The 20,430-nt window shown below is 47.4% G+C and overlaps 1 protein-coding gene across 2 annotated transcripts in view; it reads left to right on the forward strand.

The window, feature by feature from the left end:
- Nucleotides 1-4,752: 4,752 nt before the first annotated feature.
- Nucleotides 4,753-20,430, forward strand: part of LOC144717588 (actin filament-associated protein 1-like) — a 55,521-nt gene continuing 39,843 nt past the window's right edge. For both annotated transcript variants that reach the window (XM_078593060.1, XM_078593061.1), the window contains exon 1: nucleotides 4,753-5,062. In XM_078593060.1, coding sequence (XP_078449186.1) covers nucleotides 5,047-5,062 — 16 coding nt within the window. In that variant the 5' untranslated portion in view covers nucleotides 4,753-5,046. The remainder of the gene's footprint in view (nucleotides 5,063-20,430) is intronic.

The following is a 20,430-nucleotide window of genomic DNA, read 5'->3' on the forward strand; positions in this document are numbered from 1 at the left end:
AACGCATACATATGCCTCGCCGTGTTTGTCAACGTGTCGTCCTCAATTTCGGATCATCCCGAGGGAATTGTGTTATGCAACGCCTTGGTTGGTTACAAATGCTACGTTTCACCACCAACACATTAAATTTAGGTTCTTCAGCCAATGGGCCTTCGGGACCAGTGACATTTCGAAATCGGCACCGGTTTCAACCGACGTTACAGGCGCGTTGCAGTACGTGCAAACGTCGGTTCGTTCGTTGCTCAATCCGCTCGTCCTGGTGAGGGTCGCGGCGGTTGCACGCTGAGTAGGGGCGAGCGTGATAGAGACAACCCACACGCAGGTTTAGAGACATCGTCATATGAAGCGGGCTTGGGTTGTTATTCTTAGGTTTTTTTCGGTGAAGTCACGTAGGTAAAAATTTTAAATTAATAAAAGTAAAATAAAATAAAAATCACGACGTTTCGGAGGCAACACAAGCTTCCGTCTTCAGGTGGAACCGTCACAGCACGATAGCTGTATCAAGTGAGAGAAATTCCAAGAAAACAGTCCTTGTATATATACTGGTTGAGGGTGGGAGGAGCGAAGGTAGGCCCTGAATATTATTTTGTGAGGTTCGGTGCGGCTGAAGCACGCTGTTAGGAATGGGTTGGACACGTCAACAGAAGGCGACTAGCGACTGAGTGCCAGCGAGAGGAACTCACGCGCCCTAGAGGACGCCCATGGTGGAGACGGAGCAACGAAGCCTGATTTTGTTGTGCGGATACGAGAAGCTTGTTGCGTCACAGGATCCGCAAAGGATGGCGGCGTCTTGGGGGAGGCTTTCATCCAGCAGTAGAAAGATGATGTTCTGCTGCTGATTACATCTGTAGCCACTGTTGGGACTGAGAGGATGTGCGTTTGTCTCTCTCGTGACCTCTGTTTTTGCATGTCTTGTTTTGCTCTTGTTGTGTGCATGCTTTGACAGCCCGTGGTTTAACCCTTACGGCGGGGTGTTTATAACGTCTGAATCACACTGAAATGAATCACTTGGAAACTTTTGCCAAAGGGACTTTACGGTACAAAGCCAATGAAGCCAATCAATAAATTACGAAAACAAGCTGTCTTGTGGTGGCTGTTGACTCATGGATGCTGAGTTTGGCTGATAGCTTATCCTCGTTGGTGCCTGCCCTAATACTCCGTCTGCCGACACAATGAGGTAATTCATATCGTAGCAAGAACCTGTATCGTAAAACTAGAAATATTTTATTATTTTACCAGGTAAGACCCGCTGAGCTCTATCGCTCTTTTTCAGAAGCGACTTGGCCACAAATGATAGCTCAACCAAGTGGCTTACCACGTGGAGATGTATAGCAGCCAGTGAGCCAGACACTCGAAACGCATCTTTTTCAATGTGAAGTCGGAAGCTTGTGTTGCCTCCGAAACGTCGTGATTTAATGTTTTTATTTTTTTTTACCTACGTGACTTTTACCGAAAAAAACAAAAAGTGTGGAGGGAAAACCCGGAGGACCCGGATAAAAATCCACGCGACCACGGGGGAGAGAGACACGCAAACTCCAAATATACAGCAGCAGGCGTCAGCGCCGGAGATCGAACCCACGACCTCCTGCATACAAGGCGAGGTAGTTAACATCTCACCACCGTAGCGCCCCACATCAAGATAACACGTGGAATGGTCTCTCCGGAGACATTGAGAATCAATTGCTCATCGCCTCGGAATCTTTTTTTGGGCTGCAGGAGGAATGGGCTCTGAAGCTCGTTCCCACAGATATCCAGAATGGGCGGGTCAGCAAGTTACAACAGCAAACAATACAAAAACCACGATAGGAGAGCAAAACACTGCACATAGAGAAAGTCTTCCTATCTTCCACCTGCCGTGGCATGGGCATGCGTCCTGCTCAACAGGGTCCCTGTGCAGCTGAACGCATCTTATACAGATGTATTCAGCGCCTTATTCCAAGGCGCTTGACAACATTGATAAAATCGTGCATAGGATGATCGTTGTTGAAATAAATAGTGGCAGTAGCGTGGGGTCAGGGTGTGCCTTTTGGGGGCCCCCTCGACAACCACCGTGAGAGACGGAGCTGTGGGTTTTGCGAAGACGGAGCGCCCCTACAGCGTGAAATGCTCGAGACCGTGAGCGTAACGTTGTGATGTAGCCTCTAGGTGCGACCGTGCGAGACAAATCAATTCGGGGCCCCCACGTGACCGATTGCTGCACCCCCTGAGCTGTTTATCATCTGATTACTACGCCACTGAAGAGTGGGGTGATTATTACCAGTGGCGGGTGTCGTTTATGGTGGCGGAGTTGTAAGTCATCGGGATCGCTTTGTTCGATGTGATCGGTTTTCAATGTGCATTGAAACAGAGGGGCCAATGCAGTGTTATTGATGAATGTCCTTCTTAAGCGTGCTTTCGATAAGTTGTCCCCACCTGAAGAAGGACGCTTGTGTTGCTCCCGAAACGTCGTGATTTAATTTGTTTAAATTTTGTATCTACGCTACGTGACTTTACCGAAAAAAACAAAGAGTATGAATCCTTGCAGTCACGAAAACTTCAAATCTAGAATTGATGAATGTGTTGAGTTTGTCAGGCTTGAATATGGTAATTCATTGATGGCCACACAACTCTATACTCAAAATGCATTGAGATATTAGATCATCTTTACAAGAGTTATTGTGCCCTTCGCTGCTGCGGACGGACATAACTAATGCATACACGCTTTCAGCCTTTGTTGGAAACAAAGTGTAATAAATAAGGCAAACCAACCTCAAAAGGAACACAAACAGAAAAGTAATGCACTTTGGAGGCATTAGCTGTATATAGAGATGTGGATTGTTCTTTATTTTAGACCGAATGACAAATTTGGCCAGGTTGCAATCGGGTAAATCTATAATTGTAGCACACCTTAACTCGAGATTCCTTCACGTTGATTCATCTTTACCCATGCGACATTCGACCGCTCCCTCCCGTGACAGGCGGACAGACAGATGGACGCAGATAAATCCGTGCTTTCGACCCTCGTCGGATATCGTTAATAGGCCAAAGCCATGCACTGCAAAGAGCAACGCGATCAGAGACGTGAATTTCGTCACACTACCGATGCCCCTCGTGTGGTATGCAACCCCCGAAAACATAGCGGAGAACTCCGTACACTCAAGGACGCTATCCGGTCTCACAGATCTGACGTGCCCGTTCATCATTATCATCATCGTGGTCATCATCACGGTCCGTGGACAGATAGACCGTGGGTGTCCACTGCACATTGCGTCATTTGTTTCCACTTTTCTCTGTCTCGTGCCAATATGCCTACGCAGCAAGAATGAAGTAAACATCACAAGGACAACAAGCGTGACTTTGCTGATGATGAGAGTCAGACTGTTGACACCGGCCCAGAGTTTGATTGCTCAAACAAATACTGCTTGAGAGTTAACGGTGCTCGTGAAAGCCAATAGGCTGATGGACTCCAGCGTTTTTTTTATTTGTAACTGGAATTAATATAATCAGTTAGAGGCGCAGCCCTGCAATTGCTGGTGGAGGGCCTTCACCAAAGGGAACACCGCTTAGAGGGCATTGGTCTACTTTTCCACGCGCGTGCGCAAACGCACAAGGAAAACGATTCAAGTCGAAAGAAGAGAAGATGGCGAGTGTTGACGTGACCTTTAAATGCGACGACACAGTTGTCGTGTGTGTGTGTACAGCCGCCCTTTGTCATTCCACTGCCCGTGTGGGTCGCGGTTACATCATGGGTGGATCAGGAGTCGATTATAACTTCACGACGCAAGTCAGTTCGACTTAGCGAAGGCATGGGCGCATAGAGGTAGGGTACAACAATGGATTTTTGCCGCACTGTCCCTCTGCCCGTCCAACACGTAACGGTCTGCAACAACAACAACAGCAACAACAACAACATCCAGGCTGCAAACTGCTTAGCTTGCGAGATCCGACCAGACTGGGCGCGCATTCCTGCGAGAGATTTTGGTGATAGTAGACAAGAAGCCTTTGTGACAGGCTGATCCTTTTATAGATATCCCACCCAGATAACAGGGGAGATGTTCTGGGGCAAACGCGTTATTGCATAGCCTCGAAAATGCAAATATATCTTCCACCAATCTCAATGCAATTATTACATATTGGAAGAAAAAAAAAACCTCTGTTCTAATTCACTTTGTGTCCAACAAAGCCGCTCTGATTTTTCTCGGGTCAATTAGTAATCGGTGGGGGGGTGTCTAGAAGTGGATCGCCCTGTCTAAGTCGCTGTCATGTAGAGTCGGGCTCTCCCGTATGGAGAGTTGGTGGGGGGGGGGGGTTGGTGGGTGGGGGGGAGTTGGTGGGGGGAGGAGATGGTGGGGGGGAGTTGGTTGGTGGGGGGGAGTTGGTGGGGGGGAGTTGGTGGGGGGGGGGGTGGTGGGGTGGAGTTGGTGGGTGGGGGGAGTTGGTGGGGGGAGAGTTGGTGGGGGGGGAGTTGGTGGTGGGGGGAGATGGTGGGGGGGGGGGGGAGATGGTGGGGGGGAGTTGGTGGGTGGGCGGAGTTGATGGATGGGGGAGTTGGTGGGGGGGGGAGTTGGTGGTGGGGGGGGAGTTGGTGGGGGGGGGAGTTGGTGGTGGGGGAAGTTGGTGGTGGGGGGGGGAGTTGGTGGAGGGGGGGCTGATGGGGAGGGGGAGTTGGTGGGGGGAGCGAGTTGGTGGGGCAGGAGTTGGTGGACGTTTAGGGAATACCAGACTTAAGAGATCCCTGCACGGCGAAGCTGCGATTAAGTGGAATAACCTGTGGCTGACGCGATCCATTCCCACATGCTCCCGAAGTCCCGGGTGTTTGTCGAGCTCAAGATAACCGTGGTGAGACTGCCTTTGCTCGCCCTACCCTCCCCAGACCGACCAAAGCCTCCATCCACCACCACGACTAACCCTGCCCCTCCCCAAAGCGGCTTAGCCCAGCCTCTCCCTATCCCGCGGACTCCGACGAGTGAAGAAGAGCCACGCGTAGTCAGAGAGAGAGAGTGGCAGCGTGAGTGAGTGGACAGAGCTCTCCGGCCGTAGGAGACACGGACGAGCCGAACGGCTGTGATGGAAAAGGGAAAAGGTGAGTTGCCTTTGAAACTCTCGTGTTGCGCCTGATTGTCTTTGTCCACACGAGGTACGCGCGCGCGTGTGTGTGTGCGCGCGTGTGTGTGTATGTGCGTGTGTGTGTGTATGTGCGCGTGTGTGTGTGTGCACGTGTGTGTATGTGCGCGTGTGTGTGTGTGTGTGTGCACGCGTGTGTGTGTGTACGTGCGTGTGTGTGTGTACCTGGGTCTGCCCCGTGACCTCCTGCCAGCGGGCGTTCGACACTTCACGTGGCCTCAAGGTGCACATGGCCTGGCACAAGCGTCGTGGTGACGTCACCGCCACTTAGTGGCGAATGGCGGTTGTTGTGTGTGTGTTATGTGCGCGCGTGTGTGTGTGTATGTGCACGCGTGTGTGTGTGTGCGTGTGTGTGTGTATGTGCGCGCGTGTGTGTGTGTATGTGCGCTCGTGTGTGTGTGTACGTGCGCGCGCTTGTGCATTGCTTCCACTTGTTACAGCATTGCACTTGCCATGCCAACAACAACAAAAAACATCCGGATTGTGTGCACCTGGATGGTTGCACGTGTGTTTTTGTGTGGGCCTCCCTTAGGTCGACTCGGCCTCAAATGAGTATCTGGTGCGATGTGTAAACATCGCCACTAGGGAGACAAAGGCGGCCGGGCGTGGTGCTGGCCACCCGCCCCTGTCGTGTGCCGTGCCGGCCTTCATTAGGTGCTCGCGAACAGCGCTTGCCCCAACAGTCTGTGCAGGCTATACGGGGGATCTTTGTCTTTTGTGTATGAGTTGCGACTGCTTCGCTTGCACAGGGGCTGCTACTCACTTTACAAACGTCCCCAACAAGTTGATGGGGAGACGTCACCGGCAAAAGGAAAAGATGTTTGTTGCAAACGGCAGCTTGGCAGTTTTGGTTGTGTTTGTATCTATATTGATAAAACTCATTTCTTTAGAACCGCCGTTTGTGTTTCGTTTGTCGTTCGTCCTCCCCGTACCTCCGATTCGCACGGTTTGGTTACGTACGGTGCGAAAGAAGTTCAACATACTGCATATTCACACATGCGTATGTGTGTGTGTGGAGTGAGGTTGCTGTATTTTTTAACGCAAACGTGTACACATATACAAGTAAACCAAAATCGACAGATAAACAAAGCGAGGATATGGACCTAATGGAGTGAAAAACAAGTGTGAAATTCAAACCCTTCTCTCCAGCAGGTAAACCAAAGCCTTGGTGTCCTTTGTTGAGAGGTTTTTTGTTGTTGCTGTGGTTTGCATTAAAACTTGCCTACACCCACACTCTAACTTTCACAGACTCAGCACTTTAGTCTTCTTTTGCTCCTTAAACACAAAAGCGGAAAAGAATTATACTCCGTGCCGTAGAAGGTCGGAAGCGATTTGGGTAGCAACGGAACATTAATTACATATTTGAGGAGGTCTGTTTATTGATAACAGATAAAAAGAACTCGTTTGAGGTAAGCGACTTAACATGCCAGACCACAGCGTGCACGCAGCGCACAGACAATTTCAACCCAAACAATTTCCTCTCCGTGTTTACGCAATTTGTTTTAAAACAAACTCGAGGCATGCTTTGTAATTCTGCACATTCTTTTTCCCTGCCCTCAATAATGATTCGCGGCGCTGTGCTGACACGTGTGTGGGTTCAGCATACGGTCTTCGCGTGAGCAGCAGCAACAGCAGCAGCAGTGGTTGTGGCCATTGATGAGATTTTTTTGGGGATAGTGAGGGGAGGGGAGTTGGGTTGGTTTTTTTTTGTCTGTGGCTACCCCATCCCCCTCACTCGTCCCACCCGATGTTCACTCTCCCCCCCCCCCAAGCTATTCCCAACAAAGTACAAACTCTAATCCGCCCACCCCCAAGTGGGTAGGAATTACCAAGCTCCTTGCAAATGAATGAGACTCCCAAATGAACGTCTGTCTCCTGTTTAATTATCTCTGGATTTTTTTTTGCCAATGTTTTGCAAGCGGCGCAGGCAGCGGTGCATCGCTTCATTGATTACATGTACATTCTTTAAACGCTCAGATACGTGCACCATCAATTCGTGTCAGGATCGATGCGTTTTGTTGTTCAGTTTGGGACGTGCGCGGGTGCGACATTGGTTGCATGGAAAGAACGCGAGTGAGGGTTACGCCTTGCGGAGGTCTTCATCTAGCAGTGGATAGATCATGGCTGATTAAGTTGAGGTTGTATATACAGTAAAACCTTGGATTGCGAGCATAATTCGTTCCGGAAACGTGCTTGTAATCCAAAGCGCTCGTATATCAAAGCACTTGTATGTCAGTTGTGATCACGTGACGCTCGGCAGACAAAGCGTATACACGTGCTACTCGTATTGCAAGACCTCGCTCGTTTATCAAATTAATATTTATTTAAAAAAAATTGCTCGTCTTGCAAAACACTCGCAGACCAAGTTACTCGCAATCCAAGGTTTTACTGTACTGGGTTAATGTGATCCTTTCAGCCACCCGAGGCCACTACAGGTCACCATTTTACAACAACAACAAAAACACATTTGATGCTTGAACTGTGACGATGTTTTCGAGTCACCGAAAGAGGGTGGGTGGGTTGTTCAGCTCCCAACAGTTTCACGCGACCATCGTCACGTCGTGAGTACGCGAATGTACCCTAGTCACCTCGTGAACACGCGCATGATGTCACGGGCGAGTGGATTGTGGTGAATGGCCGTGCATACTCGCGGACCATTGCATCGCAGTCTTGGTGTGGGCTACTGCAAGCATGACTCGGGTGAATATTGGTACCAAACATTAAGTAACAGAGTCAATGGAGAACTTATCGCTGTGATGGAAAACTGCTCCTGTGAATTCAAAGTAATTCGAATGTAAACTTACTTATAACGTCCTGGTTTTTTCCAGTCCATACATTGTATAAAGCGTGATCTCCAAAAAAAGTCAGTCGATCTGTCTTCTCTGAAGAAAATCTATTTCCAAAACATCAGCTTTATTTATGTTTTTGTTGTTGTTGTTGTTAAGCAGTGATGTCAACAAGTGTTATTTTTGTCGCTAGACTTTTGTAAAATTGTGTTGCTGGCCACAACTTATCTTCTTTTGTTGCATCGGCCATGGTAGCCACTTGCTTTAGACAGTTTTTTCCCCAGCGGTGCATGTATAAATGTTGCAAAAAAAGATGTGGTTGCCATTCATAACCATATATTTTGACAATGTACAGGCCTTTCCCTCAGCACCGCATGATGAAAGCCTTCTCTTGCCTCTCGGTCTTGAGGGTCGTTGACCAATATTCACCACACTCGTTTTGCAGGATGGCGAAGGTATTGGGGTGGGGGGGGGCAGACTGGTTCAGATATCACTCCGCCATAGATGTTCAGTGCCGTGGCTTAGAGTCAAACTCAGATGGTCTGGTTTAAATTGGACTCCGCTAACAACCACTGTGTGACCACAGAAGCAAGTCCAATAATGATGTACTGAAATGTGTTTTATTTCTGCGGACATCTGCGTATGGATCCTGCATATAACCTGGGATTCTTTGCGGAGATTTGTTTCAAAATGTGTTTACCTAGGTGGTGGCATAAAGGCTAATGTAGACCCTATCGCATTCCAAGGGGATTATACAGCATCAACAAAGGTGCTGAGTCTTTGCAGTCTATTTTGCATGCCCAGTTGGAGGCTTCTGACGACCAACAAACATGACTACTGTTTTTCTCTTTCATTTTCCTTCAAGGCATTGTCAATATTTAGATTTTTTTAAAAATGTATCCATTAGGCACGCATTTCTTCAATGAGAAGAACACCTTTTAACATTTTTGTACAACATTATTAAATTTGTTGTCATTGAAACGGGCATGTGGTCAATTATGTTGAAAGGTAATTATAGCTTTGTAATGGGAGTGCCTTTTCCAAACACAGAGGTCACACGAGGGTCATATAATGTACTGGCCTCCTATCGTACTACCTTCCCCTGGATCCTAAATTGTATTGATAGTCTGGAGACAAATCAGCTTGTGTGCAGGTGCTAGGGAAATGGTCGCATCACTCGATCGTGGGAGATGGCGGTGGGCTTAGGGAGGCCTTCATCCAGCAGTGGATTGATCATGGCTGATGATGATGATGATAATTTTGGAGATATTTAGACAAGATAGCAGTTATGTGCTATACGGATGTTAGCACACTTTTAATATCCGAATAAAATTAGATTAAGAAATGTTTAAGGTCATCGGTTTATAGGATGAAAAAAATATTGAATGTGTTTTTTAGGCTTTTCATTAGCCACATGGTACCAATAAAGTTATGTTAACAGATTGTTTTTGCCTGGACACTTTCTTAACTAAATTACACCCGTTCATTATTTAAGTGCGGGGGATGGATATTTACAACTACCTTACTGTAATAAAAAAAAGTTAGACGCAATCCTTGTGACTTTTGGCAAATACAACCCCTATTTCAAATTTAAATGAGGGCATGACATTCAACAAAACGATACATCGTTAAACAAGTATGCCCATTGTTTATCTACAGCGTCTTGAGATGGAGTTGCATTTAGATGCTACAGTATATACTTGGTTTAGGGAGGCCTTCATCCAGCAGTTGATTGACCATGCCAAACCGATGACGATACATCCAAATTGTATTGTATTGGGCTGCACTAGGGAGAAATCATCACAATGGCAGTTCTGGGAGTTGGCTTTCAGGGACCCAAGGGGAGGTTATTGGGAAAAGGGTCTTGCCTCTTGAAGTTGATTTATGCCAAATGTAGCCTTTCTAGGAAAATCACTGAAAAACAAGAATTTTTTTAATGACTCATACGTTTCGAAGATAGTCACTAAAGCAACTCAGCTCTGATGCATTGCATTGCCCAACAACCCATTACGGTGTAGCAATGTGACCAGAACAACATTGTATTTTGGAATGGTTAATCAAAAACAACAAATTGGTATGGTTGCTCATCGTTTACAATTGCGTTTTCAATAATTGTGCCTTCAGGTGTGTGCTCATTTCTGCGTGTGCATGGTTCGATGTACTGTACACTATCAGTAGGGTTCAAATAGTTGTGAGTTCAGATGCTCGGTTGTCGGTGTGTGTGTGTGCTTCGAGGTGTCCTGTCATTTATGGTCAAAAGTCTCGCCTCGTGCTGGTAACAAGAAATCGATCTTGCTTGAGCAGCCATTCACTTTTCCCCATGCTTCCATAAGGTTCATGGTAATGCCAGTGTGAATGTTGCATGCTGCAGAGGTTGGTGCGCTGGGCTCGGAAGGGGGGTGTGCCTGTTGAAGTGGTCCGTCTTAAGCAGCACAGCTGGGCCATCCACCTCGAAACTTTAGCTGCATTTTTGCACTTTGTGTTTGATTACCATTGGCACAGACGCCTCGCACCAACGACCCCCTCACGCTTTACCTGCGTGGAAAATATCGGAGCTCAACTGAGGCGCCGTGTCGCATTTGGACTGGGATAAAAAACAAATGATCGCTCGCCGTCGCCTGCATTTTCCCCGGGGAATATTCTTGCCAATGTAAAGCAGCGGCCGCGTGTCCCTTGAGCAGCTGCCTCCGTTATCCCCACGAAGAGTTTTATAATGAAATGCGCTCCCCTTTTTTTGCACAGCCTACGGAGCGCCCACACGAACAGATTGTGCCACTTTAAAAGGAGCTTTTGTGCAGCTCAAACATCTGACAGCTTACTGATAGCTTCATTATGACTACGTTTTTCGGTGCCAATGTAACAACATACGATAGGAATGCCAAAATTTTATATATACCGATAGAAACTGAATTCAGTAGTGTGTTTTTAAAACGTAATTAAACTTTTTAAAATATTTTTAAAATAGCTACCTGCATCGTAGTTTTTCTCATTATTTTTTAATGTGCGTGAAATTCTATCTTTGAAGTTTATTTATGAGATGTTTTCAATATAAACCTCTCCCTGAGGTTCTCTTTGAAGCCAAAATTGCCTTCCGATATTTGTTGTTCGACAACAGCAGTTGTTAGGCCGCAACGCAGCCGACTGCCTAAATAATTTCCAGAGGCACATCAACACTTTCATGCAGAATGCCAACATTGGTAAACCTTTCTCAACCACATGTCGTTTAGCTTCAATAAAAAAAAAATCATGAACACGCCATAACCAGTGTTGCGATGGAGAAGCAGCTCGCAATTGGAAGGTCGCAAGTTCAAATCCTGCTTCGGGGATCACTAACTCCATCATCCCTACAGGTTCTATAACACAAGTGGTTGTTCTATGGAAAGACTAGTCCCCGCCATAGGAATGTGGAATTCCCACGACTGGCTCAACCGATTTGAACAGGATATGGGCACCAGCTCAATGCTAAATTGACGACATACACCGAGCAACAGCAGCACAAAAACAGAGGCCGCTGACACTGAGAGGGCACTTTCCTTGAATCGTCTTCGCCACGTCTGATTTATAACACAGACAGACAGCCAGACAAGGATCTTTGTATTAACTACCTCTTTGATGACAGCAGTCAAACGGCCGCTGGTTATGCCTGGAACTAAATCCGGCTTTGATCACGTCGACTGTTCCACGGCAATGGTGACCGCACGCGGGCGAGGTGCCGTTTGCCGCAAGGTGGAGCGCACATTTGGACCCATCGCTGGAGGCGCCGTGGTCATATTTCATTCTAATCCCACCGAGGTCTTTCTACAGTGGCCTCTTTGTGACGAGGCTACGAGTGTATGATGTGAACATAATGGGGGTCAGGGCTTTTCCTGGCTGAGTCCGTAAAGCTGAGGTCTTTGAGCAACGGCTTAAATATACGGGCCATAAAAATCTAGGTGGGGGTTTGGGGAATTTCAGCGTCTGGGATGGCCATCTCGGTGTCATCTGTTGAGAGCACCTTTGGGGAAAGATTTTTTTAATGCTGTCACCCGAAACGTATTTTCTATAAATTATCGCCGCGCAACATAGGTGGGGTTCATTTCGGGTGATTTTTTCTTCCTCTTCATATGCCAACGATGAGGTCACGTGAAATTCTGCAATTGCATTTGTAGGCCCGGCTAAGTGCATTTCATCCTCGACGGGGGTATATTTTTTGGGGTTGTTGCGTGGCAACAAGAACGAGCTGCGTAAGGACATCAGAAGGGGAAGCGTCGTTAGCTCTTCGGGAGCACAAGTAAAACCGAACGTTTGTAAGCAATGCTAAGAGCAGGGGTATTGATACCGGCGAAGAACGGGAGCTCGAAGGCTCTGCTCGTGGGCACGTGACGACGAGCCGACGCGTCGATTCGTTGCTCCGCGAGAATCGGTTATTTTACGGCACTCGATTCATAAGTCAGCGTTTCAATGTTAGTGACAAAATTGCGTGAATGCGACGGAAAAAAACACGAGAAACAATTCAACTAAGATGGTAAAAAGGGGGGGGGGGGGGTAATACAGTTTTGTATAAAAATCCAGTTTTGTGACACTGCTTAGAATCGCTGTGGTGAGTGGGAAGTCATATATTGCACGCCTCTCTGCTACCATGCGTAATTAAATGACACGTTACCACCACTTTATGATCTCTGCGTTCACGGCACCAGGGACTCATTTTTGCCAACGTCACCCAGGGGAAGTCTCCTCTGAGCTCAGAAACTGAAATGGAACCTGGATTATAGCAACATTAACATATGGTGCGCTGGCCACAATGCCGTTCCTTTTCTCAAAATGTGTTTTCCCTATTCCGTTCATGCTAAAGTAATGAAAAAGGAATCCTCTTTACCATATCCGGCACGAATGCATGTGTTTAAGGTGTTCAAACACCACGTAGACACCAATTACAAGGCAATCAAGGCAGCATTTTTCACACATGCTTGCGGTAAATCGTGTAAGCACATTTACTTTGACTATGTATGCATTGTCCTTGACTATGTATGCATTGTCCTTGAAAGTGTTTGGCCTACATCAGAGACGGGGCCTCCTATATGGCCTTGTCTCTGCACCAGTGTTAAACCAAAGAACGTCCAAAACTCAAACGGCACAGAGGCAATGCAAACATCAAGACATTCATAGCTCGAGTTGAGCAGCTATATCTACGGGTTTTTTTTCTTCCTCACCATCTTGATACTGGAAAAAAAAGGGACCCGTGCTAAATTGGGCCGTGCTAAGTAACAGTCCGGGCGTGAGTCCGTTTCAACAGAGCTTCACTTACAGTTGCCCAGCCGTGCGGATTTAGGAGTGGCTTTACTTGCCACGAGTGATGCCTCATCGGCAACAGCCAAGGCACCCGTGAGGCTACAAGTGTCAAACTTAAGCCCTTTAGACTCCATTTGTTCCGCGTGCGCGAGCGCGCGACAGAACGGTGTGTGTCTGTTGATCGTTGTGGGCTCACTATGATTAAAAGGAAGATTTTATAAACTGATCCTGCCAGAACTTGCACCGGAACATGACATGTCGATGATGTTAGATTTCCTTGGTAGTTTTCCACTGCGTGTCGGTAGGCCACCAGGGCTTAACAGACAGATGCCACCAGTGTCAGTATCTCGCGCCCTTCCCCGTGCGACGTCGCTCTCTGTGGTCCGGCAAAAATCAAGCGCAATGCTTTAGAGGCAAGTGTAAGGCGCGTACAACGCGAAGCTCCGTCACTTTTTATCTTCAAATTGAGTTGGTTTTCTACACTTCCTGTGCGCTATCACATTTTGGCGTGGCTTACTTTTATTTTTGTACATTTTCGTCTTTTTTGTCAGTTTATTCCCACGGTGTCTGCAGCAAAGATTTCTCACTTTCTCCCACAAACGCCTTCAGGTGTCTCCACAATCCTTCCCACAGCAGGGGTCCGACATTCTGCGATGAGATTCTTTGTCACGTTATAATTAAATCAATGGGGTTTTTTTTTATTCTGAGGCCTACAATTTAATGACTGATCGGTCTGAAATTGTCAACTCGAATCACTTGAAAATCCGGTTTGAAGCACTCGCATTCGGATTCAAACCCAAGTTTCTCAGCGGCGCGGAGCCCAATGCTCGGGCCTCTTGACCTCGTGAATCACTTTGACGTCTAACGCCGTCTGAGCTGACTCGGCGGCTTCTCTCAAAGGCAGAATGGTTCACTGGCACGCGCTATATGGTGCGGTTTCCCCACGTGTTTACAACCTGCAGAGCCGCTGCTAAAAGTTTTTTTTCGTATCTTTTCCCACCAGCGACAGCAGTGGCGGCTCGCTCGTTTGCCCGCTCGTTCCTTCGTTGGGGGGAGTTTGAAGCGTGGGATGTGGCGGACATCGACGCTGGCAGCAATCCTGAAGAAATTCCTCAATTCTCGAAAAAAAATAAAACCCCGAGGCCCTCCCAAATTCAAACAGTGACCCCCCCATCTCACCCGAGCGAGAGGGACACAGCGCTCTTTTGTTCGTCACCCGTAGCTCAGTCCATTGTTGACATCACTGCGAATCGAACATTGATGCTCGCTGTGACCGGACACGTGGGAGAGCAGTGACCGGCAATGGGCGTGTCACAAGTGCATCCATGGGGGGGGGGGCGTTTTCATCCCACCCACCCATCCACCCCCCCATCCACCCCCCCTGTAACAGACTTATTTTTGTTCAGCCAGTCTCTGAAAGCATACGTATTAAATTTATAACGTGGACCTTTCCTTCTGCTTGGCTCCGATTATTAATGCTACGGTTGATATGCGTGTCACATGGATTGGAATGTGATTCCAGAGCGCGTGGTAACAAAATCACCTTCGCTGGGATATAGGATCCGTTTCAGAGATGTATTCCAGAGTTTCCTAAATTATACTTAGAAGCTGAGTTTTTTCCCCGTAACTTTCAGTTTAGTTTAAGTAGCTGATGCTGAGATGTATCTAAACAATTGTCCGAGTTATGAAAGTGCATGTCCAGCACAATCACAACCACGACTACCGTTGTCACTGTTCCATTGAACTTCACTCATTGATTTTTGCACCCACTTTGAAGACTTGAACTACCACACTGGATTTTTCCGTCTCATCCTTGGCTGTATTCAACCACCGCACCGCAGGTCACGATGCTTTTCTTTCTGCTTCTTCCCTCGCACTGCTCCACTTTGGAACTCTCCCTCCCATCGGATTTTTCCCCAAGTTCTTACAACCTTGCCCAATATAAGACGCGTGTTACTTTGTACGTATGCATGTACGTTGAACTTTGTCTGCGCCGTACGTAGTCAACCGTGCTAATCGGAGGTGCAACTTTAGGAGTTCTGTTTGTTGCTGGACGCTTGGCGTTTTGAGCCTTTGGTCAGCGACATAAACAAATTTAAACAGTCGAGTAAAATAGGATGGAAGGGAGGGCCTATGACTTGTCGTCGAGAAATGGCCACGTGGCTTTTCTCGTGACTTTTCCCAAACTGATAAGGGCCAGCGGCAGTGGATAACTTTCGTTTCTTTTTCCTCTCTCTCAACGACCTTATTGTGTGGGTCACTGTGGAAACGTGACCCCCTGATGCAATGGAAAAACAATAAAAACACACTCACACAGTCATGTTAAGGTGGTGGTGGTGATGGGGGGGGGGTTGCTGGTTGGAGCTTCAGAAAAATTCCAGCCTGCTTGGCACAGCAGGACCACGAGCAAGTTTCCACTGAGATACTGGGCGGCGGTGGTATCTGGGTACGTAAACAGTCCGGGCGGTGATGTGAGGCTTGGCGTGGCATTGCGGGGAGGTGTGGGAACGCCAGGGGAGCTCGTCTTCGTGATTTAAAATTCACGTGAGAAAATAACATTGAGGCTGCTCCCAGAGAGTTCCAATGCGAACAGACGCTCGCTCACTACACGCTGTGTGGCTGCTCATCACGTGAGGTCACGTTGGTGAATTTAAAAAAAAAGAATTACGAATTGAAGGGGGGTGACGATTCTATTTTTTTTTGTCCTCTAGTGCCCATCTCATTTGTTCTGTCTTGTTTCATCTCATTTATTATTTTAGCCTCAGGGTATACATTTTACACGACTTGTATATCGTGCTGCTGTTGTTGGTCTTATCAGCCTGCAAGTTTCCATTGCTGGGCCAAGACCACCCTCATTTTCTTCCATTCCTCTCCTTTTCCATAACGATGCCATGATTTGCGTGTAATTTTGATTCATTGTAAAAAATAACAATGTGTGAACGCACGTTTTGACACTTATCATGCGCCAAAGCATACCTTTTTCATGAAAGGATGACTTCATCTAATAAAGTTGTTTTTGAGGCATATGCCCGTTTTAAATATCGCTAGTTCTTTTTATCCATAGTGTTCGTCGTTTGACCAACGTGAAGTATGTCAATGTCACGATGAACTCTGGTCACAAACAAGGAAGAATGTTTTGATGCCTCGGCGTGACTATGAAGAAGTTTGTTTTGTAACTGACAACACCGTGCTGTTGGAAGGAAACTTAGAACCGATGTCCCGAGTTAAATTATGCAATGTGTTACCATGCAAAGCTGGAGAGGTTTTTTTTTTTGTAAATCTACACCTGGTGGCCCCAAACAAAAAAATTCAAGCGGCATGCTACCAAATGGAATGTCTGGTATCTTTAAAAATATATATTATTATTACATAAGACTCTTTTACATTTCATATCCCTACAATGTTGTTCTGGTTAGCCCGTAAGTTCATCGGTTAGATTCGATCTTGCGTCCTGGCAGTTGAAACAATGGTCCAGTTTTCTTGAATAGATTAAATCCGCGAACTCTCCCCCCCCCCCCTTTTAGAACCCCACCTCTATCCACCCATCATTGCAAATGGTTACCAGAGCAAACGATGCTTTATTTCAGCAGGTAAGGCCCACTGAGCTATGTAGCTCTTTCAGAAGCGACCCGGCCACACATGAAAGCTCAACGAAGTGGATTATCACGTGGACATTTCTAGCTGTCAAATACTCCAAACGCACGTTGCTAAATGTGGGGGAGAAAAATCGGGAGACCCGGAGAAAAAACCACGTGACGACGGGAAGAGAGACACGCAAACTCCACATATACAAGGGGTCAGGGTCGAGATCTAACCCATAACCTCCTGTACATTAGGCAAGGTAGTTCATATGTTGGCACAGTCGATCAACTTGTTGCTTGTGGAGGGGCTAAAGCATGGGTACTGCCAACTCTTCCGAGGCATCTCGCCAGCGTGGTAGAGTAGAGAGGGGGGCTCGACTGAGCTTCCGCGAGTAGAGGCGCTTCCGCCAGAAGTGCGTCGAGGAAGCAAATTCACGGCTGAACTTTTTAGCAGCACCTCTTTGAAACGTGTCAATATATACTTCAATCGTGAGTGTGGGTGCCGAATGAAATGGCCCGTACATTTGCACAGGCACCCTTAAAACTCCACGGATGGGAACTCAGGTTTGGTTAAATATAAAACAGCCCCTAGCACCAACAAAGTAAAGAAAGACCCCACCCCCCTCCCAACTGGATTGCCCCACGCTGAATCCCGCTCCACAGCTGCAGCGCGGCTTGCGATCTCTCGCGAAAGCTGCACACGTGCGAGCAAAACGTTATTTATTTATTTACTTCGCCACGGCTGGGGCAGCATATCTGGTGCACGCGCTCGTCTCTCCTCACTATGCCCACCAGCTGCTTTCCCCATTGAGAATGATCTGAAAGCTGATTACGTGGAGCATTAAAGGCTCCTGTGCCCCCCCAGCCTCCCCCGCCTCCACCCGAGCAAACGGGGTTGCTGAAAGGACAATTGTGTCATCGTCTGGGAGTCGGGGGGTGGGTTTGGGGTGGTCACTCTCCTCCCAACCCCAGGGACCCGGTTGTGGGTGCGTGCGTCAGATGGAGTGAAAGGTGAATGTGCGCAGAGTGTCCAGTGAGGCTTGCCGAGGAAGACCGTTGGGCATGCTCACTGCCGTTGGGGTTTGCAATGTGACGCGTTTCCGACGCGTGCCCCGTTTTTTTTGGTCTGTTCGGCACGATGTCCGACGTTTCGTTCCACGTGCTGTTGAGCTTCCCCGGGAAAAAATAATTCGATTTCACGCGCTGAATTCAATTCTCAAAGTCGCTCCCAACACGTGGGGCGAAACATTACGAAATGATTACCTTGCTCCAGGCACGTGCGGCGAAACGTCGGACATTGTGCCGAACAACGCGCGGTACATCCCAAAAGCTACGCCGTGTATTTTATCCTGTTAATCACCACTTACACCTGGGAAGGTCAACCCGTGCAAGTGCTCCGTGAATTGAAAAGACCACACCAACACGAGGGTGGATGGAGAAACACTCGGCAGGATAACGCTGTCTCCATGCAGAAACCACACTTAATTACTTGCCTAGAGGGCAGTTGTCTGTGATTCAGGACAATGGCTGACAGACTGACTCCACGATTTACGATCATCTGTGTACCGATTGCTCGAACTTCAACGTTTTCTAAGATGACCGGGTGGCTAAGGGTGGTCGGAGTATTACGTTGAAGCTGCGAAAGAGCCTAGGTTTAATTCCGTGTTTAGAGCCCGCCGTGATTAATTAATTGTATTGATTAGTTCTCAAGTACGGAATAGCGAGTTGGTGGTGCTCTTAGCCGGTCCGTCAATGACCACATACAAGAGAATGACGTGAAATGTGATGGTGCATTTGTTTGACTAAATTCCAGCTCTGAAAATGTAAAAGTGTTGTTTTGACTGTCGTCGTAAAACTCTCGAAGCGGAGTGTTTTCGTGTGTGAGAGTGCGACTCTTACTGTGGAGAAGATAAAATGGCCTTACATGGATTTATTTGTTTAAGTCTGCTGAAATAGCTCTTCTGCAGGCCTTTCTCTGACACATGGACGCTCACTGCTGTATGAGATTTCCCAATGGAATATGTTTTCATGTCAAATCACACGATACCCATGGCAACAATTGGAAACGATTGAAAAAGCAACCAAGACAATGTAACAAAAAAATCTAGTCTATGTTCTTCGGTGAAAACGAATTTTTCTTATTGTAACAAATAAAGTGATAGCGTGTTTTTTTGAAAACACTGCCTGTGCATCTCAATTTGGACATATTTTGCAAAGTAAATATTTAGTTGAGGTCATGTGCGATGCAATCTCCTCGCTGTCTATGGCTGAGATTGGTCTTGTCATCTTCCACCCCCCATGTGCCCTAATCACCCGTCTGCTCGTGTTTATCTATCATGGCCTCGATTGCTGGGGTGACCTGCCAGACCACGTTGTTTTGTTGCCCCCTATCATCACCAACATTGGCTCAACAACGAACAAATTAATTAAACTGCCATAACACACCAGACACCCAATGCGTTAGCTGTGTGTGCACTCTGGTAAATATATATTTTTTTAAAGTCCAAGTTATCGCCTGCTCAAGTGACCATTGAGACAGTGCTCATCTCTTCTTTCGAGCCCTGAGCCAGTGATGGGAATTTACAGAGGCGAGTCTACCCACAGCAACAAGCACCGTTGACTTCCCCACAAAGTGGTACATATTTTGTTGACCCGGAAGGATGGTGGGCTGGGTCCAAACCCCAGCCAAGATGTGGACAGGCAGCCTTCCGACTTCGAGCCGCTCGCTCTGCCGCTGAGCCACTAGAATGGACATAGCATCCGTTAAACCAAATCGGAATGACCTTCTTCACAGCATGGAGAGGCCCTGGATTGACAAAGCGCTCTGCGCATGTACTCCAAACTTCAAGCGGTCGTAAATATTTTAGATAAACACGCCGTTCAAAATATTTGAGCTTTTCCTGGGAAACTTCTCCCAGTATATGCTCGTGAGCAGTGCAGCTCGTTTTTGTCTCGCATATACGTATTTTTGTTTCACTCAAGATCTTTCAATTGGTTCCCGCAAACGGTTTTGGAATTCTGTATACTGCTGGGGTCAAGGCGTGGGTCAAGCAGCATCAATCCCTTCTGGGAGGAGCACAGAGCGTATGCCCTTATAAACCCCGTGTTGACGGAAGGCCAGAGGACATCAGATCTCTCTTCCCACCGCCCACGTGGCTTGTTACTGTATATAATGATAAATACCAGTAACTGCCGTGCTCCTAATATGGGCTCAATATTTTTGTTGGTGGTCAACTTGGCCACACTAAAGCAGCAATGGAAAGCTGCCTCGGAGAGAGCGAGAGACCGAGTGGGATATCGGAAATGCGGACGCTCTCTGTGTACCGCGTGGGGCATCAAGGGAAATGTAGGACGTGGTGTTTTGATCAAAACGCTCGATTGTAATTCGGTTTGTATACAGTGCGGCAATTTTGTGTTTTTTTGTTTGAGGGATTCAATGCATCGCCCGCCCAGTGGTGTTGAGACTGAAAGAATTTAAGAGGGTCTGTTGTGGTGGGCCATTTTTTTTAGTTGTTTGCCAACGGGTCTGGAAGGGACAAGGGAGGCCTTTTTATGGCTTTGGTCAAAAAAAAGATGCATGCCAACGTGCGCTCCCGGAAACTGGCCACTTACTTCCATACCTGTTCAAGCATTCTAACAGCACAAGAGACGTCTTGAGCTTCTGTGTCAGTTTGTCCATGGCCTCTTTGCAT

This window comes from Lampetra planeri, chromosome 4, assembly GCF_965212315.1.
Source record: "Lampetra planeri chromosome 4, kcLamPlan1.2.h2, whole genome shotgun sequence".
Lineage (NCBI taxonomy): Eukaryota > Metazoa > Chordata > Hyperoartia > Petromyzontiformes > Petromyzontidae > Lampetra > Lampetra planeri.